The sequence below is a fragment of the Cherax quadricarinatus genome, chromosome 37, assembly GCF_038502225.1.
Source record: "Cherax quadricarinatus isolate ZL_2023a chromosome 37, ASM3850222v1, whole genome shotgun sequence".
Taxonomy (NCBI): domain Eukaryota; kingdom Metazoa; phylum Arthropoda; class Malacostraca; order Decapoda; family Parastacidae; genus Cherax; species Cherax quadricarinatus.
In genome coordinates, this window is record NC_091328.1 from 8,042,968 (window position 1) to 8,066,043 (window position 23,076).

General features: G+C 46.1%; 1 protein-coding gene across 5 annotated transcripts in view; it reads right to left on the bottom strand.

The window, feature by feature from the left end:
• IA-2 (tyrosine phosphatase IA-2) overlaps positions 1-23,076 on the bottom strand; it is a 772,548-nt gene that overhangs the window by 522,211 nt on the left and 227,261 nt on the right. For 4 of the 5 annotated variants that reach the window (XM_070091863.1, XM_070091866.1, XM_070091864.1 and 1 more), the window contains exons 6-8: positions 22,697-22,781; positions 17,333-17,491; positions 83-539 (exon numbers count right to left, since the gene is read on the bottom strand). In XM_070091863.1, coding sequence (XP_069947964.1) covers positions 83-539; positions 17,333-17,491; positions 22,697-22,781 — 701 coding nt within the window. The remainder of the gene's footprint in view (positions 1-82; positions 540-17,332; positions 17,492-22,696; positions 22,782-23,076) is intronic. The other variant, XM_070091865.1, reaches the window with a different exon arrangement.

The window sequence follows — 23,076 nt, forward strand, 5'->3', positions numbered from 1 at the left end:
TGAGGTGCCGCGCAGTTCCACTCCTGTAACTACGAACTGTAACTACGAACAGGAAATCTTTCATAGCAATCACACATCGTACCATAGTAATTGATGTAGTTGAGAGCATCGGGGTCTGGGGGTTGTAAGGGCAGGTCCAGCGGGGGCAGGAGACGCAGGGAGCTGGCAGAGCTGGGGTATGGGTGTCCTGGGGCACTGACTCCATCACTGCTGTCTACTAACTTAGGTGGGTGGCTGTGCTCCTTGTCTACCCCTGCACCACCACCTGTTCTGCTGCCACCTGTTCTGCCACCACCTGTCTTGCCACCACCTGTTTTGCTGCCACCAGTCTTGCCGCCGCCTGACTTGCCGCCGCCGCCTGATTTGCCACCGCCGCCGCCAGACTTGCTGCCGCCTGATTTGCCACCGTCTGTCTTACCACCACCTGTTTTTCCACCACCAGTCCGGCCACCGCCTGTCCTGGCACCTGTCCTGGTGCCACCTGTCCTAGTGCCACCTGTTCTGCCGCCATTTTCACCTGGTCCGCTACTCACAGGTTCCTGCATAAAATCACATATGACTTTAATGTGTTTGCAAGTGTACATATGTACGCATTTCAATGTTTGTAATGGTAAATATGATGTATTATTATAATCAAGGGGGAAGCGCTAAACCCGTAGGACTATACAGCACCTGAGGGGGGAGATGTGGGAGTTATTCAGGTTTAATTCAGGGAGCTGGAGAACAGATCCAATTCCCTAGATCAAGAGCTCCTCACCAGCATCAAGGAACCTCCCTCGAGGGGTAAATATGGTATAGGACGACACGTTTCGGTCCTGGGACCTTGATCACCAAGGTACATACCAGTGGTAGATATACCTGTCTATACATTCTCCCTAACGTGTGCACCGTGTGCACCGTGTGCATCACGGGTCTGCAACGTATTAAGCATTTTATAAACACTGACAGAAAACAATATTCGGAAAAAAACAATACAAATATTATACAATATGTCATTGTTTCGTTTTGCTTCCGTCATCAAATATAATAATAAAAATGCGATAAAAAATACTTTGAAAAATGGTATAAACCGGCAGACAGCACCAAATGTTGCCAGAATTATGCCCGATTTTTCGGTAGGAAAACATTTGTTTTTTGTACTTTCTCGTTTTTTTTTTCAAATTTTCCTCATTACACCTGCTCCTCCCCTTAACCTGCTTCTTACTATGAATTAACTCTACCTTCGACGCACGTGATGCAAAAATCATGACCCTCTAATTCAACTTAACCAGCTGTAAGTACGGTAACCAGTCATCCAGAGGTGGTCGACAACCCTGGCTGGTGTGGTCGACCTCGTGCGCTGTGGCTGTCTGACCTCTCAGGGTGAGGGTGGTCGGCTGGGGCAAGTATCTATCCGGAACATTTCACCTACCATAGACCTTCTCAAGTTGACACTTGGCTCACATCATACTAGCTGCCTAACTTGGTCATGATCGCGTGTTTACTGTTGTACTTGAGACACAATTCACATTTCACTACACCAAAACCTCTGTTCGATTAACTGCACTTACTGAGGATATGCGTACATACGTTCTACTACAGAAATGCTGTTAAAGTCAAAGTTCCTGTTATATTTGCTTTATTTCCTTATTACTGACTTAGTGAGTCGTGCATGCCAGCACGACTACTACTACAAAGTTCGTGATAGTTGTGCATGCCAGCACGACTACAAAGTTCGTGATAGTCGTGGATGCTAGCACGACTCACTATTACAAAAGCTCATGATGAAGGTGTTTGCAGTTCGTCTAACGGTATTATCTATGTAAAGATAAGTCACAGTCTGTTGTTAAATTGTCAGTGTATAAAGTGTAGTGAATGGAAGTCTTGTAATTAGTGGCGGATCTACATTTTTGGGGCCCTGAAGCTTGAACTGTTATGCGGGGCCCCTTCGCAACCCTTTTAAGCAATGTGGATTAAAGTGGCTTCTAGGGCCCCTCCGGGAGTAGGGGCCCTGAAGCCTAAACTTCACTAGTTTCATAACAGATCCGTCCCTGCTGCTGTAATTCACTAATAACTGGCTCTTAGCAGAGGAACCTGGTGATGCTGTTTCGCTCCGCCCTGGACCATTGTTAAGTAACAAGTTGTGACTTGACATTGGTCCAGGATATGGTGAAACGTCGTCGTAAGGATCTTCTCCTAAGTGAGCGTTATTTCTGGAGCGTTTCACCCACGGTGCTGTAATGTTACATTTATAATGTAACATTACATTTATAAACTTTGCTTGGCTACTAATATGGCATACAAAAAATGCATAATATATAAATGTAACGAAGAAAAAAGGTACAATACCGTAACTGGAACAATACACAACCCGCACATGAGAGAGAAGTTTACGACGTTTCAGTCCGACTTGGATCATTTCCAAGTCACACTAACACACGAAGATGAGCCAGTATATACAAGAGAGGGGGTCAGGGACGGGACAAAGAGAGGAAGATACAAGGAAGTGAAGGTTATCTGTGTACATAAATGTACTTATTACCTACAAACACATTAGCCAAACTTTCAGACTCGGCTTGTCTACAACTGAATATTTTATTCATAAGACAAACATTGTTGTTTTGGTAAATATGATGACACATAAGCTCCCTAAGTAACAGTAAAATGCCAATATGGATTAAGCTTACCTCAAGCTTATTAACATTTTAAATTTATATTATTATTATTATTATAATCAAAAAGAAGCGCTAAGCCACAAGGGCTATACAGTGCTGCAGGGTAGGGAAGGAAGCGAGGGTATTGGATGGCAGAAGGGAGGAGGGATGATCAGTAGGTTACAGAAAACAGCGGGGCAGGGGATAGTACGGGGGTAGGGGGTAGCAAGAGATTGAAGTAGAAAGGGCTGAAGGTATCAGAATTTGTGAAGTAAGTTGTTGTCAAAAAGTCAATGAGAGTGTCTGGATGAAAGGTGGGTCCATCAGCGAGAAGGGAAGGTAAAGAGAGAGCAGCAGAGCGAAGACGACGACGGAGTTAAATTCTGCGTGCTCGTTGATAAAGTGGGCAGTCCAACAGAATGTGGCTGACTGATAATGGAACTTGGCAATTCTCACAGAGAGGAGAAGGGCGCCTATCCATGAGATATCCATGAGTAAGACGAGTATGGCCAATGCGAAGACGGGAGAGAGTAGTCTCCCAACCTCGACACTGGTGATAAGAAGACGGCCAGTAACCTATACTCGGTTTAATAGATTGAAGTTTGTTGCCGAGCATAGTAGACCAACGTTGTTGCCAACGGGTGTGAAGTTGGGAAGATATTGCAGCAAAATAGTCCGTAAATGGAATACCTCTACATGACCTACCAGTGTCTGCCTGTTCATTGCCCTGTACGTCAACATGACCAGGGACCCAACAAAAAATAATATCTTTATGCTTGGTAAAGATGCGGCGTAGCCAAAGTTGGATACGGAGGACTAAGGGGTGAGGTGTATCAAATTTCTGTATAGCCTGTAAAGCACTAAGGGAGTCTGAGACAACCACAAATGATGACACAGGCATAGATGCAATACGGATAAGTGCTGTAAGGATGGCATACAATTCAGCAGTAAAAATACTAGCCGAAGATAGTAAATGCCCTTGTACGACGCTGTCCGGAAACACTGCTGCGAATCCTATGCCGTCAGAAGACTTAGAGCCATCTGTGTACACAGCAATGGCATGAGAATGAGAGTGAAAGTGGTCAAGAAAAAGAGCGGGAAGCAACCGTAGACAGTTGGGCTTTCGAGCAAGGGAGAAAGAACAGACTCGAACAGCTGGAACTTCCCAGGGGGGTAGGGAAAAGTGAGATGCTACCTGTACATAGAAAGGTGGTAATTGAAGAGAAGACAAGAGCGAATGAAGGCGAAGAGAGAAGGGATGGAGTAAACAGGGGCGGCGAACAAATAAAGAATGTCTACTAATATCAGTGACCATTCTATAAATGGAAGGATTGTGGAGATCATGAGAGCATACATAGTAGCGAAGGCAATGGGCATCATGGCGATCGGATAAGGATGGAACGTTCGCTTCTGCATAGAGGCTCTCGACAGGGAAAGAGCGAAAAGCACCAAGGCATAAACGTAATCCTTGGTGATGAATGGGGTTAAGGCTAGAGAGAGTAGCAGGAGATGCTGCTGAATAGATCTGGTCACCATAATCAAGTTTCGATAAAATAAGGGTGGAATGTAGGCGAAGGAGGGTTCGACGATCAGCTCCCCATGAAAGATGAGCAAGGGTTTTAAGAAGGTTCAGCCGGCTGTGACAAGTTGCCTTCAGAGAGGTAATGCGAGGTTTCCAGGATAACCTACGATCAAAGAGGAGGCCAAGAAACTTGACTGTATCACGTTCAGGGATACGGGAGCCATAGAGGTACAAAGGATGATCGGAGATGACAGAGCGTCTAATGAAAGTAATTTGGTGGGTTTTAGTGCTGGAAAATTTAAACCCACGTGTGGTGGCCCAATTGGAAACACGGTCGACTGCATGCTGGAGAGAAACTGTAATAAGATGACAGTCAGCGCCTGCACAGGCAATAGCGAAGTCATCAACATAGAGTGATGACCAAATATTTGATGGAAGACTAGAGGCCAAATCATTAATAGCAAGGAGAAAAAGTGTTGTGCTCAGAACACATCCCTGGGGGACACCTTCAGCTTGGATAAAGTCCGGGGAGAGCACATTATTAAACCGAACATGGAAATGCCTGTCAGTTAAAAAGTTCTTATGGAAGGATGGAAGATTGCCTCGAAGGCCTAAGGAGTGGGCTTGGGCTAAAATATTATACCTCTAAGTTGTGTCATATGCCTTCTCAAGGTCAAAAAATATGGCAATAACTGAGTGGTTATTCGCAAAGGCATTACAAACATACGTATCCAAGCGTAGTAAGGGGTCTATGGTAGAACGTCCCTTACGAAAGCCCTATTAACGAGTGGAGAGACTGTTGTGTGTCTCTAAATACCACACTAAACGTCTATTTACTAGGCATTCCATCACTTTGCAAACTGCACTGGTAAGAGCAATGGGACGATAGTGGGAGGTTTCATGTCCCGTAGTGCCTGGTTTGCGGAAAGGGAGAACAATGGCGGATTTCCACAGCTGTGGAAGAACTCCTTGTGACCAAATAAGATTGTAAAGGCGTAATAGGACTGCAAGGGCTGACTGATGTAAATGTTGTAGCATACGAATATGAATGTCGTCGGGCCCAGCTGCCGATGATCGGCAAGCTGAGAGTGTTGCCTCCAGTTCTTGAAGTGTAAAAGGCACATTATACTGTTCTTCTCTGAGAGAAAAAAAGTCCAAGGGTGCTAACTCTCTGGCAGACTTTGAGGAAAGAAATGAGGGGCATAGATGGAGTCCCTGAGAAATACGGACCAGATGATTGCCAATTTCATTGGCAACATCTAGTGGGTTTGCTATATCAACACCGGCAACCCGCAGAACAGGAGCCGGGTCAGGAGAATATTTACCACTCAGTTTTCGTACTTTTTTCCAGACTGCACTCATAGAGAAAGCAGAGGTGATGGTGGAGACATAATCTCGCCAGCAAGTGTGTTTAGCATCACGGATGATACGGCGAGCGATCGCACGCTTCCGCTTAAAATCAAGAAGTCTCTCTGTGGTTCTATTGTACCGGTACCTGCCCCATGCAGCACGTTTCAAACGTACTGCACGAGCACAATTATTATTATTATTATAATCAAAAAGAAGCGCTAAGCCACAAGGACTATACAGCGCTGCAGGGCAGGAAGCGAGGGCATCAGGTGGCAAAAGGGAGATGGATGAGTAATAGGTTACGGATAACAGAGGGGTAGTGGATGGTGAAAGGGTAAAGGGCAGCAAGAGACTGAACTAGAAAGGGCTGAGGGGAGTGCGAAAAGTATCATCAGAGTTTGTGGAGTAAATCAGTCGTTGTCAAGAAGTCAATGAGAGAGTCAGGATTAAAGGAGGGTCCATCAGCAAGAAGGGAAGGTAAAGAGAGAGTAGTAGAACGAAGACGACGATGGAGGTAAATTCTGCGTGCTCGTTGATAGATAGGGCAGTCTAACAGAATGTGGCTAATCGATACTGGAACTTGACACTGCTCACAGAGAGGAACAGGGTGCCTCTCCATGAGATACCCATGAGTAAGACGAGTGTGGCCAATGCGAAGGCGGGAGAGAGTGGTCTCCCAACCTTGGCACTGATGACAAGAAGACAGCCAGTAACCTATGCTCGGTTTAATAGAATGAAGTTTGTTACCGAGCAGAGTTGACCAACGTTGCTGCCAACGGGTGCGAAGGTGGGTAGCTATTGCAGCAAAATAGTCCAGAAATGGAACACCTCGATAGGAAATTGGTAGGTCATGTACTGCTGACCGCGCAGCAGTGTCTGCCTGTTCATTGCCCTGTACGTCGACATGACCAGGGACCCAACAAAAAACAATATCTTTATGTTTGGTAGAGATACGGCGTAGCCAAAGTTGGATACGGAGAACTAGGGGATGAGATGTATCAAATTTTCGTATAGCCTGTAGAGCACTAAGGGAGTCTGAGACTACTACAAATGATGACACAGGCATAGATGCGATACGAATAAGTGCTGCAAGAATGGCATACAGTTCAGCAGTAAAAATGCTAGCTGAAGATAGTAAATGCCCCCGTACGACGCTGTCCGGAAACACTGCTGCGAATCCGACGCCGTCTGAAGACTTAGAGCCATCTGTGTACATATCGGTGGCATGAGAATGGGAGTGGAAGTGATCAAGAAAAAGAGAGCGGGAAGCCACCCTAGGCAGTTGAGCTTTCGAGCAAGGGAGTGAGAAAGAACAGACCCGAACAGCTGGAACTTCCCAGGGGGGTAGGGAAAAGTGAGATGCTACATGAACATATAAAGGTGGTAACTGAAGGGAAGACAAGAGTGAATGTAGGCGAAGAGAAAAGGGACGGAGCAAACAGGGGCGGCGAACGAATAAAGAATGTCTACTAATATCGGTGACCATTCTATAAATGGAAGGATTGTGTAGATCGTGAGAGCGTACATAGTAACGAAGGCAATGGGCATCACGGTGATCAGACAAGGATGGAACATTTGCTTCTGTATAGAGGCTCTCAACAGGGGAAGAGCGAAAAGCACCAAGGCACAAACGTAAGCCTTGGTGATGGATAGAGTTAAGGCTAGAGAGAGTAGCAGGAGAGGCCGCGGAATAAATCTGGTCACCATAATCGAGTTTCGATAAAACGAGGGCTGAATGTAGGCGAAGCAGAGTTTGACGATCAGCTCCCCAGGAAAGATGAGCAAGGGTTTTAAGAAGGTTTAGCCGGCTGTGACAAGTTGCCTTCAGAGAGGTAATGTGAGGTTTCCAGGTTAACCGATGGTCAAAGAGAAGGCCTAGAAACCTGACTGTATCACGTTCGGGGATACGGGAGCCATAGAGATACAAAGGATGATCGGAGATAACAGAGCGTCTAGTGAAAGTAATTTGGTGAGTTTTGGTACTTGAAAATTTAAACCCATGTGTGGTGGCCCAAGTGGAAACACGGTCGACCGCATGCTGGAGAGAAACTGCAATAAGGTGACAGTCAGCGCCTGCACAAGCAATAGCGAAGTCATCAACATAGAGTGATGACCAAATATTGGATGGAAGAACAGAGGCCAAATCATTTATAGCAAGGAGAAAAAGTGTTGTGCTTAGAACACATCCCTGAGGGACACCTTCAGCTTGGACGAAGTCCGGGGAAAGAACATTATTGACTCGAACACGGAAATGTCTGTCAGTTAAAAAGTTCTTAAGGAAGGATGGTAGATTGCCTCGGAGGCCTAAGGAATGGGCCTGGGCCAAAATATTATACCTCCAAGTTGTGTCATATGCCTTCTCAAGGTCAAAAAATATGGCAATAACTGAGTGATTATTCGCAAAGGCATTACAAACATACGTATCCAAGCGTAGTAAGGGGTCTATGGTAGAACGACCCTTACGAAAGCCATATTGACTAGCGGAGAGACTGTTGCGAGTCTCTAAATACCACATTAAACGTCGATTTACGAGGCGTTCCATCACTTTGCAAACTGCACTAGTAAGAGCGATGGGGCGATAGTGGGAGGCATCATGTCCTGTAGTACCCAGTTTGCGGAAAGGGAGAACAATGGCAGATTTCCACAGCTGGGGAAGAACTCCTTGTGCCCAAATAAGATTGAAGAGGTGTAAGAGGACTACAAGGGCTGACCGATGTAAATGTTGTAACATACGAATATGAATGTCATCAGGCCCAGCTGCCGATGATCGGCAAGCTGAGAGCGTTGCCTCCAGTTCTTGAAGTGTAAAAGGCACATTATACTGTTCTTCTCCAAGAGAAGAAAAGTCCAAGGGTACTAACTCTCTGGCAGACTTTGAGGAAAGAAACGAGGGGCATAGATGGAGCCCTCGGGAAATACGGACCAGATGTGTGCCAAGTTCAATGGCAACGTCGAGAGGGTTTGCTATATCAACACCAGTGACCCGTAGAACAGGAGCCGGGTCAGGAGAGTACTTACCACTCAATTTCCTCACTTTTTTCCAGACTGCACTCATAGAAGAAGCAGAGGTGATGGTGGAAACATAGTCTCGCCAACAAGTGCGTTTAGCTTCACGGATGACACGGCAAGCGATCGCACGCTTCTGCTTAAAATCAACAAGTCTCTCAGCGGTTCTATTGTACCGGTACCTGCCCCATGCAGCACGTTTCAAACGTACTGCACGAGCACAAGCAGGAGACCACCAAGGCACGCACTTCTGAGAATGCCTGCCTGAGGTTTGGGGTATAGAATGAGAAGCTGCGGTATAAACTGATGTCGAGAAGATGTGTAGGAGCTCATCAATGGAGGATGAAGAAGGAACCTCACTAAAAGCAGTGAGGTGTGAGTAAAGATTCCAATTTGCCCGATCAAATTGCCAGCAAGGGCTACGGAAAGGTGGTGAATAGGAAGGAGAAGTAAGAATGATCGGAAAATGATCGCTGTCATGTAAGTCTGGTAGAACAGACCAGGTGAAGTCTAGTGCAGTGGAGGAAGAGCAGACTGATAGATCGATGCAAGAGAGAGTATGAGTACGAGGATCAAAATGGGTGGGAGTACCCGTATTTAAAACATGGAGGGGGTGAGAGGCAAGAAAAGCCTCCAACTGAATGCCATGTGAGTCACAATGAGACCCCCCCAGAGGAAATGGTGGGCATTAAAATCACTAAGTAACAGAAGTGGTGGTGGTAAGGATGAAACAAGAAAGGCAGAGTCTGGGATAGAAAATGCTCAAGAAGGAGAGAGATATAAAGAACATATTGTAAACCACTTATTCAAGTGGATACGGGCTGCAGTGTAATGCAGCGAGGTATGGACAAATAGTTGACAGTACGGAATATCATTGCGTAGAAGAAGGGCACTTTCATTAAAGGTCCCATCTGAGAAAGGATCCGAAGAATACAATAAATTATAGCCTGAGATAGGTTGGAAAACAGCCGAGTGTAATTTTGGTTCTTGTAAGCAAGCACCAACAGGGGAAAACCAGGAAAGCAACATCTGAAGCTCACCCCGATTACCCGAGGCCGTGGATATTCCACTGTAAATAGGCCATGATTGGCGATGAAGAAAATATCAGGAATCTGTAGGTAAAGGCACCTACGGACTAGAGGGGTTAGAAAAGTCAACGTGTGGTGGCATTGGAAGATGTTCAAGTAGCGAAGGAACGGAGCGTTGCGAAGAATGGGGTTGTGAAGATGGAGGAGAGGGAAGAGAAGGAACAGGAAGTGAATCAGTGTCCATTGAAGGTTTAGTATCTGCAATATATTCTGAAATGGCTTCAAGTGTTTCTGAATTCAAAGATGTATGGGAGACCATATTGGAGATAGGAGGAGGAGGGTGAGTAAAGATTGGGACAGTAATGGACTGTACCAAAGTAGAGGGGGAGGGAAAAATGTAAGGGACTGGAGATGAAGTGTGGGGGGGGACAGAAGAGGCAGAAACCTGGGAGGTGACAGAAGAGGGAGAAACTTGGGAGGGGACGGGGGTGGAAGGCATAGTACGAGGAGGAGGGTGAATCTCCACACTTGTAATAGAGCCAGAGAGAGGGGAAGAACTAGGTACAGAGACTGGAAAGGTAAAGTGTGGAGGTGGAAGAAGGGAAGGAAGGGGCAAAGAAGATTTGAGCAATGTGGATTTTTTGGACTTCTGAGTAGAGGGGCGATTGGTATTAGGTGTCGTACGAGGTCTTGTCGATACTAGGGCTTGTGAGGAAGGACGCGAAGATGTGAGAACAGACTGAGTTGTAGTCGGGACGTCAGAGCCAAGGACAGCAAAAGGATTAGATGCCGTAGTGGCTATGGGAGGGGTAACAACAGAGGAGGCTGCAGAAGATGGGACCCCAGAAGTGGGGGGACGTTTGGAAACACGAGAATAAGAAACACGGGGTAGTCTCCCTTGGAGGCGGAGATGAGTAACTGCCATAGCATAAGGGAGACCTTCTGCCTCTTTGAGGCAACGGATTTCACATTCATTTAAGTAGACCTGGCAACAGCGGGAGTACGAAGGGTGAGCTTCATTACAATTAAGGCAAGATGGAGGTTGACTGCAAGATGTATTAGAATGGTCGTCGGCACCACAGACTGGGCATTCGGCCATAGATCTGCAATATTTCGCTGGGTGACCAAAACGCCAGCAATTTCTACATTGTTGCGGTGTAGGTATCACCTTTCGAACTTGTAACCGATGTCCCGCGACATATACAGAGGACGGGAGTTCTCGGCTGTCAAAAGTTAAACGAGTCACATTGCAAGGGTAATGTCTCCGCCCCCGGGCAGGAAGGACATAAGTGTCTACTTTGAGGATTGGGAGATCCTGGAGTTCCAGCTGTTCAAAAATGTCATTGCCACATGACTGGAAATTCTGTTGGACTATGGTATGGGGCAGAATGACAGTACCACTACAAGAATTGAGAGAAAGATGTTTTTCAATAGTGATAGGAGTAGTATCGATATTCGAAAGGAGAGAAAGATCATGAGCTTGGGTAGCATTCTGGACAGTGACGATGCGCGTACCGCTCTTGAGAGCGTGAAATGAAATATCTCTGCCAACATGACGCAGGAGCGCTTTGGCAATACTATGGTCAGAAAGGTAGGCAGAAGAAGTTGGTCTTAAAGTAAAGAATTTAGTCCATTGTGTGGTCCGAAACTGAGCGTGGAGAGGGAGTGCTTGACGTGTCGGTCTTTTCCGAGTAGAATGGGAAGGTAACGACGGAGCATCATCAGGAGATTGACGTTGGCGTTTAGGAGTAGGACCGGAGTTGGTCCGGCATGAAATGGGTGGGCGATTCGAAAATTGCTGTACCGTAGAGGGAGAAGCCGGAAGCATAGTCAGAGGAGAGCGGAGTTCAGACAAATTGAAGGAGTCAGTCGAAGCCCCGGTACCTGAAGCGGGTGAGGAAACAGCACCAGCAAGAGGTACAGGGGCATCAGGAGTGTCCGAAGAGTGGTCTAAACACAAGGCAGGGTCAGAATGGGGTGCGGTATCAAGAAGGGGCCCGGGGGTAGTGGTTTCATGGACTAGGGCTGCCATGGTTAGGTTACTCCTTTGCTTTTTGTTTTTAAGAAAAACAAAGAAAGAAGAAAAGAAAATAAAAATAAAAAAAGAATAAAAAAAGGGGGGAGCAGGGAGGAATAGTTCCCAGGAGGAATGAAAGGGCCGGAAATCTCCCTCCGCGCCCAAGAGGACCTCAACACCGCTAGTAGCGCAGATGCAGCATGGAACCCGTGCCATACCCTACCCTTCATGCCAGTAAACCAGCAATCCGGGATAGCAACCTCACATCTGCCGAGCTACCTCGGTGGACAAAAGAGAGGGCGGCCGGATATCCGCCACAAAGCATACCTCCTTCGGCCACCACCCCCGGAATCCGAAAGGTGGCTTCCAGAGATACACCCGTCGCCCAAAAGACACCCCAAGCTACTCCGGGATACCGGAGAGGGATCGGGACATCCCCAGGCAATCCAGATTCCACAGCAAACTACGCCACCGCCAAGAACCTCAACGGAATGGGATGGACCCCGGTGTCCTTTCCCCTACCTAGGAACTAGCGCGCCTGTGGGAGAAATCCCAAAGGCCAAAAAGAGGAAGGGCAAAAGGGAGGGGTGAGGAGGAGGAGGAGGAATGGAAAAAGGGGAGGATGGGGAGGATGGGATAGGGGAGGGGAGAATGGGGGGTAATTAGGTTCGGTCTGAGGAAGAAGACCGACAGGGCTAATTCCTCAGACCAAGAGCCTCTTCACCACGCCAAGGAGCCCCCCTTGAAGAGGTGCACGAGCACAAGCAGGAGACCACCAAGGCACGCATTTCTGAGAATGCCTGCCCGAAGTTTGGGGTATAGAATGAGAAGCTGCAGTTAAAACGGAGGACGAGAAGAGGTGTAAAAGCTCATCGATGGAGGACGAAGAAGGAACCTCTCTAAAAACAGTTAGGTGTGAGTAAAGGTTCCAATTTGCCTGATCAAATTGCCAGCTTGGGATGCGAAGAGGTGGTGAATATGAAGGGGAAGTAAGAATGATTGGGAAATGATCGCTGTCATGTAAGTCCGGAAGAACAGGCCAAGTGAAGTCTAATGCGGCGGAGGAAGAGCAGACTGAGAGATCGATGCAAGAGAGAGTGTGAGTCCGAGGACGAAAATGGGTTTGAGTACCTGTATTTAAAACATGGAGGGGGTGGGTGGCAAGAAAAGCCTCTAACTGAATGCCACGGGAATCACAGTGAGACCCCCCCCAGAGGAAATGGTGGGCATCAAAATCACCAAGTAACAGAATCAGTGGTGGTAATGACGAAACAAGAAAGGCAATATCCGGAATAGATAATGCCCGAGAAGGAGAGAGATATAAAGAACAGAGCGTATACCACCTATGCAAGTGGATACGGGCTGCTGTGTAATGCAGCGAAGTACGAACAAATAGCTGATGGTATGGAATATCAGTGCATAGAAGAAGGGCACTTTCATTAAAGGTCCCATCAGGAAAAGGATCTGAAGAATACAATAAATTATAGCCTGAGATGAGAGAGATAACAGCAGAGTGTAATTTTGGTTCCTGTAAGCAAACACCAACAGGGGAAAACTGGGAGAGTAACATCTGAAGCTCACCCCGATTACCCCTGAGGCCGCGTATATTCCACTGTAAATAGGCCATGATTGGCAATGATAAAGATACCTGAAATCCGCAGGTAAGGTTTCCTACGGACTAGAGGGGTTAGAAAAGTCCACATGCGGAGGCAATGGAAAACGTTCAAGCAGCGAAGGAACGGTGCGCTGTGAAGAAAGGAGTTGCGCAGATGGAGTAGAGGAGAGAGAAGGAGCGGAGGGTGGATCAGTGTCCATTGATGGTTTGGTCTCTGCAATATATTCAGAGATTGCTTCAAGTGTTTCAGAATTCAGAGACGTCGTATGGGAGACAATTTTGGAAATGGTAGGGGGAGGATGAGTAAAGATTGGAACTGTAATGGACTGTACCAAGGTAGGGGGGGCGAAAGGGTGGAGGGAACTGGAGAAGCGTGGAATGGGACAGAAGAGGCAGAAACCTGGGAGGTGGCAGAAGAGGAAGAAACTTGGGAGGTGGCAGAAGAGGAAGAAACTTGGGAGGGAACAGGGGAGGAAGGTACAGTACGAGGAGGAGGGTGAACCTCTACACTTGTAACCGAGCCAGTGAGAGGGGGAGAACCAGGTACAGAGAGAGGGAAGGGAAAATGAGGAGGTGGAAGATGGGTAGGAGGTGTTAACGGACCTTTTTTTGACTTTTGAGAAGTAGAGGGACGATTGGGAGGAGGTGTCATACGAGATCTCGTCGCTACTGAGGCTTGTGAGAGAGAACACGAAGAAGCGAGATCAGACTGAGACGTTGAAGTAGGGACGTCTGAGCCGAGGACAGCAAAAGAATTAGCTACAGGAGTGACTATGGGAGAGGTAACCACAGAGGTGGGTGCAGAAGATGGGATACCAGAAGTGGGGGGACGTTTTGAAACACGGGAATAAGAAACACGAGGTAGTCTCCCTTGGAGGCGGAGATCAGAAACTGCCATGGCATAAGGGAGACCTTCTGCCTCTTTGAGGTAACAGATTTCCCGCTCGTTTAAGTAGACTTGACAACGGCGAGAGTACGAAGGGTGAGCCTCATGACAATTAAGGCAAGAGGGAGGTCGATTGCAAGACGTATTAGAATGGTCATTGGCACCACAGACTGGGCATTCGGCGACAGATCTGCAATATTTCGCTGGATGGCCAAATCGCCAGCAATTTCTACACTGTTGCAGTGTAGGGATCACCTTTCGAACTTGTAACCGATGTCCTGCTACATAAACTGAGGATGGGAGTTCACGGCTGTCAAAAGTTAAACGAGCCACATTGCTAGGGTATCGTCTCCGCCCGCGGGCAGGAAGAACATGAGTGTCTACCTTGAGGATTGGGAAATCTTGGAGTTCCAGCTGTTCAAGAATGTCAGTGCCACATGTCTGGAAATTTTGTTGAACTATGGTATGGGGCAGAATGATGGTACCACTACAAGAATTGAGGGAATGATGCTTTTCAATAGTTACAGGAACAGTATCGATATGGGAAAGACGAGAAAGCTCATGACCCTGGGTAGCATTCTGTACAGTGACAATGCGCGTACCGCTCTTAAGAGCATGAAAAGAAATATCTTTACCAACATGGCGTAGGAGTGCCTTGCCAATACTGTGGTCAGAAAGATAGGCAGTAGAGGAAGTCAGTCGTAAAGTGAAAAATTTAGTCGATTGTGCAGTCTGAAACTGAGCGTGGAAAGGTAGTGAAGGACATGTCGATCTTTTCTGAGAAGAACGAGAAGGCGGAGAAGTATCATCAGCAGGTAATTGTCATTGGCGTTTAGGTGTGGGACCAGAGTTGGTCCGACGTGGAACGGGCCGGCGATTCGAAAATTGCTGCACCGTAGAGGGAGAGGCCAGAAGCATAGTCAGAGGAGAGCGAAGGTCAGATAAATCAAAGGAGTCAGTCGAGGCCTCAGTACCTGAAGCGGGTGAGGAAACAGCACCGGCAAGAGGTACAGAGGCATGAGGAGTGTCCGAAGAGTGGTCCAAAGACGAGGCGGGGTCAGAACGGGGTGCAGTATCAAGAAGGGGCCCGGGGGTAGCAGGTTCATGGACTAGGGCTGCCATGGTTAGGTTACTTCTTTCTTTTTGTTTTTAAGAAAAAAAAAGAAAGAAAAGAAAATAAAAATAAAAAAAAGAATAAAAAAAGGGGGGACTGGGAAGGGATAGTTCCTAGGAGGAATGAAAGGGCCAGATATCTCCCTCCGCACCCAAGAGGACCTCAGCACCGCAAGTAGGTAGCGCAGATGCAGCATGGAACCCGTACGATACCCTACCCATCATGCCAGTAAACCGGCAATCCGGGATAGCAACCTCACATCTGCCGAGCTACCTCGGTGGACAAAAGAGAGGGTGGCCGGAAATCCGCCACAAAGCATACCTCCTTCGGCCACCACCCCCAGAATCCGAAAGGTGGCTTCCAGAGATACACCTGTCGCCCGAGAGACACCCAAAGCCACCCTCCGGGATACCGGAGAGGGATCAGGACATCCCCAGGCAATCCAGATTCCACGGCAAACTACGCCACCGCCAAGAACCTCAACGGAATGGGATGGACCCCGGTACCCTTTCCCCTACCTAGGAACTAGCGTGCCTGTGGGGAAAAAAAAAAAACCCAAAGGCCAAAAAGGAAGGGCAAAATGGAGGGGTGGGGAGGATGAGGAAAGAAAAAAGGGGAGGATGGGATAGGGAAATGGGGATTGGGGGGTAATTAGGTTCGGTCTGAGGAAGTAGACCGACAGGTCTAATTCCTCAGACCAAGAGCCTCTTCACCACACCAAGGAGCCCCCCTTGAAGAGGTTTAAATTTATAGTAAATTAATATAACAAGGCTGGGAAGAAACTTGGCTTGTAAACCAGGCTGCCCAGCTTATGTAGCATCTGTGGCCGAGTGGTCTAGAGCATTACTCGAGTTACTTGCCAGACTCCCCTGGATATATACCTGGAGGGTGTTCCGGGGGTCAACGTCCCCGCGGCCCGGTCCATGACCAGACCTATTGATTGATGAGAGCAGCATTTGCTGTTCCCAGATCACCCATCCAAGTACTAACCAAATTCAACGTTGCTAAACCTTGCTGATCGGTTGAGAAGCGGTGTGTTCAACGTAGTATGGCCGTTGACCCCCCGATGTGGTTTTGAATCCTGCTCACTGTGACCTTCCTCTGTATATACCTCCGCTATATAATACTGACGGGCAGATATGCAACATGTGCAACACTAAGATTGCATCTCCACTGCTTCTGCTTCCTCCTCTGTACTCAACTAAAGCCCACTGTGTAGGCGAAACGTTTCGGAATAAAGATGCCTAAACGTTGCACATGTGTCTTACTTATTGTAAACGAGATAACTGAGACTGATGATATAAAATTAACAGGTGGGAGGAACCTGAAATTTTCTTACTAGTATTATAAGAGTTGACAATCAACCGTAAAGTTGATAACTTCAACTGTCATAAGATGTCTTTAAGTGTTCCCAGTCTACCATTATGTTAAGTTTGTTCTACATCAACTCTGTGTTAGTCACGAGTGAACAAAGTTCAACATTAACCCTGGTAATGTGTTAGTCACGAGTGAACAAAGTTCAACATTAACCCTGGTAATGACTGACATAACTCTGACCTTCACTCACGCACTCGCCTCTCTAACACGCGTCTCCAGTCTGAGTTGACACCTTTTCTTAGAGCACAAACAGGAAGCGCATATGTTTGGCGCTCGGAAGACGGAGGATCGAACCCCCACCGTGTCTTGCGCTGCATGACCCTCATGGGTTTAGCACTTAACATGAAGTATTATTATTGTTATTATTATTATTATTATTATTATTATTATTATTATTATTATATAACCATAAGTAAGGCTCACGCGTGTTCGTTTAAATTTGTACAGAGTTGCAAGCAAATCTCTCAAATGAGGGTGTTGATCCACAGCTCCTGGTCCCAGTCTGGGTGTTAAAGGTAAATTTAACTCCTGAAGGTGATCTCCAGCTCCTGGTCCTCATCAAGAGGTGAGTTACAGCTTTTAGATCTCGTCAGAGAGTTAAGCTGCAGTTCCTGTACCTAAAAAAACACACAGAGAAGAAATGGAAAAAAAACACACAGAAGAAATGTATATTTTAACGCATTTGACAGAGACTAAACTTCCCTGAAATCAGATGAAACTGGGACAGTATTGGGCAAGTTTGATGATTTTGACCAGTGTAGCCGGCAGGTCGCCTAGTACCCACCTGGGGGTCGTCATGGTGGTCGTCAGAGAGGTCATGTTGGTCGTCATGCAGCTGATCCTTGATGGGTGGGAAGTAGACCTCGTCAGCGTAGGCTGAGTGAGGGTCCGTGGCTGAGGGAGTGAAGCGAACGATGGCCAGGTCGCGGGGGTCAACCTGCTCCTGAGAGAGAAAACACCTCTCAACATTCTCCTCTTCCTACATCATCCTCACCTCTCATACACATCCTCATACATCACCTCTCATACACATCCTCATACATCACCCTCACCTCTCATACATATCCTCATACATCCTCACCTCTCATACACATCCTCATACATCCTCACCTCTTATACACATCCTCATACATCCTCACCTCTCATACACATCCTCATACACCTCTCATACACATCCTCATACATCCTCACCTCTCATACACATCCTCATACATCACCTCTCACACATCCTCATACATCCTCACCTCTCATACACATCCTCATACATCACCTCTCATACACATCCTCATACATCCTCACCTCTCATACACATCCTCATACATCACCTCTCATACACATCCTCATACATCACCCTCACCTCTCATACATATCCTCATACATCCTCACCTCTCATACACATCCTCATACATCACCCTCACCTCTCATACACATCCTCATACATCCTCACCTCTCATACACATCCTCATACATCACCTCTCATACACATCCTCATACATCACCTCTCATACACATCCTCATACATCACCTCTCATACACATCCTCATACATCACCTCTCATACATATCCTCATACATCCTCACCTCTCATACACATCCTCATACATCACCTCTCATACACATCCTCATACATCCTCACCTCTCATACACATCCTCACCTCTCATACACATCCTCATACATCCTCACCTCTCATACACATCCTCATACATCTTCATTAATATACAGCTTGACAACAAACTTAGGATAATTCCGATGTTAACATGTGATAACATTATTAATCATGTGGGAGCGCTAAACACGTTAGGATTATAAGCTAAAAGAAAACAGTGTTCCTGCAAGTTTTATAAACGTTATTTGTGCGCCATCTATCTTTTCCTCCTCCAGTACACCATCTGTGGCAGGCAAAGAGCAAGTTACACTTTACTCGGCGTATGTACACACTTCCACACAATCTGCCTCCCAACCAGCGAACCGGGTGCTAAGGGTTTAACGATCTTATGGAGCCCCATCGTTAAATCAGTATCTTGGTTCATTGACCAATCACAGACGAGCCTGCCAAGTGTTGAGACGATGTGGTATCACTCGTGGTCAACATTTGCCAGACTTGCCTCTGCTGGTTGAAGCACTGTGCTCTCTCTCAAGCTTCTGCCTTTGCCTTACCACCGTGTGGTACACTTATATCCAACTCCTGTACATAGTGTACATTTTTTTTTTATTATCACACTGGCCGATTCCCACCAAGGCAGGGTGGCCCGAAAAAGAAAAACTTTCACCATCATTCGCTCCATCACTGTCTTGCCAGAAGGGTGCTTTACACTACAGTTTTTAAACTGCAACATTAACACCCCTCCTTCAGAGTGCAGGCACTGTACTTCCCATCTCCAGGACTCAAGTCCGGCCTGCCGGTTTCCCTGAATCCCTTCATAAATGTTACTTTGCTCACACTCCAACAGCACGTCAAGTATTAAAAACCATTTGTCTCCATTCACTCCTATCAAACACGCTCACGCATGCCTGCTGGAAGTCCAAGCCCCTCGCACACAAAACCTCCTTTACCCCCTCCCTCCAACCCTTCCTAGGCCGACCCCTACCCCGCCTTCCTTCCACTACAGACTGATACACTCTTGAAGTCATTCTGTTTCGCTCCATTCTCTCTACATGTCCGAACCACCTCAACAACCCTTCCTCAGCCCTCTGGACAACAGTTTTGGTAATCCCGCACCTCCTCCTAACTTCCAAACTACGAATTCTCTGCATTATATTCACACCACACATTGCCCTCAGACATGACATCTCCACTGCCTCCAGCCTTCTCCTCGCTGCAACATTCATCACCCACGCTTCACACCCATATAAGAGCGTTGGTAAAACTATACTCTCATACATTCCCCTCTTTGCCTCCAAGGACAAAGTTCTTTGTCTCCACAGACTCCTAAGTGCACCACTCACTCTTTTTCCCTCATCAATTCTATGATTCACCTCATCTTTCATAGACCCATCCGCTGACACGTTCACTCCCAAATATCTGAATACATTCACCTCCTCCATACTCTCTCCCTCCAATCTGATATCCAATCTTTCATCACCTAATCTTTTTGTTATCCTCATAACCTTACTCTTTCCTGTATTCACCTTTAATTTTCTTCTTTTGCACACCCTACCAAATTCATCCACCAATCTCTGCAGCTTCTCTTCAGAATCTCCCAAGAGCACAGTGTCATCAGCAAAGAGCAGCTGTGACAACTCCCACTTTGTGTGTGATTCTTTATCTTTTAACTCCACGCCTCTTGCCAAGACCCTCGCATTTACTTCTCTTACAACCCCATCTATAAATATATTAAACAACCACGGTGACATCACACATCCTTGTCTAAGGCCTACTTTTACTGGGAAAAAAATTCCCTCTTTCCTACATACTCTAACTTGAGCCTCACTATCCTCGTAAAAACTCTTCACTGCTTTCAGTAACCTACCTCCTACACCATACACTTGCAACATCTGCCACATTGCCCCCCTATCCACCCTGTCATACGCCTTTTCCAAATCCATAAATGCCACAAAGACCTCTTTAGCCTTATCTAAATACTGTTCACTTATATGTTTCACTGTAAACACCTGGTCCACACACCCCCTACCTTTCCTAAAGCCTCCTTGTTCATCTGCTATCCTATTCTCCGTCTTACTCTTAATTCTTTCAATTATAACTCTACCATACACTTTACCAGGTACACTCAACAGACTTATCCCCCAATAATTTTTGCACTCTCTTTTATCCCCTTTGCCTTTATACAAAGGAACTATGCATGCTCTCTGCCAATCCCTAGGTACCTTACCCTCTTCCATACATTTATTAAATAATTGCACCAACCACTCCAAAACTATATCCCCACCTGCTTTTAACATTTCTATCTTTATCCCATCAATCCCGGCTGCCTTACCCCCTTTCATTTTACCTACTGCCTCATGAACTTCCCCCACACTCACAACTGGCTCTTCCTCACTCCTACAAGATGTTATTCCTCCTTGCCCTATACACGAAATCACAGCTTCCCTATCTTCATCAACATTTAACAATTCCTCAAAATATTCCCTCCATCTTCCCAATACCTCTAACTCTCCATTTAATAACTCTCCTCTCCTATTTTTAACTGACAAATCCATTTGTTCTCTAGGCTTTCTTAACTTGTTAATCTCACTCCAAAACTTTTTCTTATTTTCAACAAAATTTGTTGATAACATCTCACCCACTCTCTCATTTGCTCTCTTTTTACATTGCTTCACCACTCTCTTAACCTCTCTCTTTTTCTCCATATACTCTTCCCTCCTTGCATCACTTCTACTTTGTAAAAACTTCTCATATGCTAACTTTTTCTCCCTTACTACTCTCTTTACATCATCATTCCACCAATCACTCCTCTTCCCTCCTGCACCCACTTTCCTGTAACCACAAACTTCTGCTGAACACTCTAACACTACATTTTTAAACCTACCCCATACCTCTTCGACCCCATTGCCTATGCTCTCATTAGCCCATCTATCCTCCAATAGCTGTTTATATCTTACCCTAACTGCCTCCTCTTTTAGTTTATAAACCTTCACCTCTCTCTTCCCTGATGCTTCTATTCTCCTTGTATCCCATCTACCTTTTACTCTCAGTGTAGCTACAACTAGAAAGTGATCTGATATATCTGTGGCCCCTCTATAAACATGTACATCCTGAAGTCTACTCAACAGTCTTTTATCTACCAATACATAATCCAACAAACTACTGTCATTTCGCCCTACATCATATCGTGTATACTTATTTATCCTCTTTTTCTTAAAATATGTATTACCTATAACTAAACCCCTTTCTATACAAAGTTCAATCAAAGGGCTCCCATTATCATTTACACCTGGCACCCCAAACTTACCTACCACACCCTCTCTAAAAGTTTCTCCTACTTTAGCATTCAGGTCCCCTACCACAATTACTCTCTCACTTGGTTCAAAGGCTCCTATACATTCACTTAACATCTCCCAAAATCTCTCTCTCTCCTCTGCATTCCTCTCTTCTCCAGGTGCATACACGCTTATTATGACCCACTTCTCGCATCCAACCTTTACTTTAATCCACATAATTCTTGAATTTACACATTCATATTCTCTTTTCTCCTTCCATAACTGATCATTTAACATTACTGCTACCCCTTCCTTTGCTCTAACTCTCTCAGATACTCCAGATTTAATCCCATTTATTTCCCCCCACTGAAATTCTCCTACCCCCTTCAGCTTTGTTTCGCTTAGAGGCAGGACATCCAACTTCTTTTCATTCATAACATCAGCAATCATCTGTTTCTTGTCATCCGCACTACATCCACGCACATTTAAGCATCCCAATTTTATAAAGTTTTTCTTCTTCTCTTTTTTAGTAAATGTATACAGGAGAAGGGGTTACTAGCCCATTGCTCCCGGCATTTTAGTCGCCTCATACGACACGCATGGCTTACGGAGGAAAGATTCTTTTCCACTTCCCCATGGACAATAGAAGAAATAAAAAAGAACAAGAGCTATTTAGAAAAATGTACATAAACATTTGGTGAAGGAAAATATACGTTAAATACTACTACTGTGTTTATTTCGTTTCAACCCATTACGACCAGGTCAACAGGCCATTATTACCTGTGTTCGTAATACCATCTGTCTTCCTCCTCCAATACACCATTTGTCTTTACTTTCTTCATTACAACAGCTGAATCTGCCACTGTCTTCACAGTCTACCCACTGTCAGTTCCAGCCTCTCCCTCTGCTCCTCTCTCTCTCTCTCTCTCTCTCTCTCTCTCTCTCTCTCTCTCTCTCTCTCTCTCTCTCTCTCTCTCTCTCTGTGTGTGTTTTATTACTTTCTCTTCACATCCAGTACCCATGGAACTTCCTCCCTCTCTTGTACCACACACTTCATTCTTCTACTCCATCTTTCATTCATTTCCTCTCTCCCTCCCTCTCTTTACTCACTAGCCTCACTCATTCACCGTCTCTCACCCATCTCCCTCCCTATCCACCAGCTCATGGAGCATGAAGTGTGACCTAGTAGCGGCCAGTAAAGAGGCGGGGCCAGGAGCTGTGACTCGACCCCTGTAACGACAACTAGGTAAGTACACTACTCCCTACTCACCAGTTCCTCTCCTTCTATGGCCCTCAGGGCTCCTTCTAGATCCTGGTCCAGGTCGCCGTTGCAGTTGCTGATGTCAAACTCACTCCTGGGGACAACAATACAAGGTCAATCATCAAATATATAAAAAATAGTTATCAATAACCATGATTTTTAAAAAGGGGTAGAGGGATAAGCCAGCGGAAGGCCTCGATCAGATAACCAAAAGTTCCAGCTGTACGTCATCATTATGACTAAGACCCGCGTCAGGAAACACTTGTCCTGTTTTCTGACGACCTTTGCCTAACAAGATCAACAGATATAATGACCGCCCGTTGACAGCAGTAAACAAACGGGTGAGGATCAATGTTTTTATTAATAATGCTCTACATATGGCGAAACAT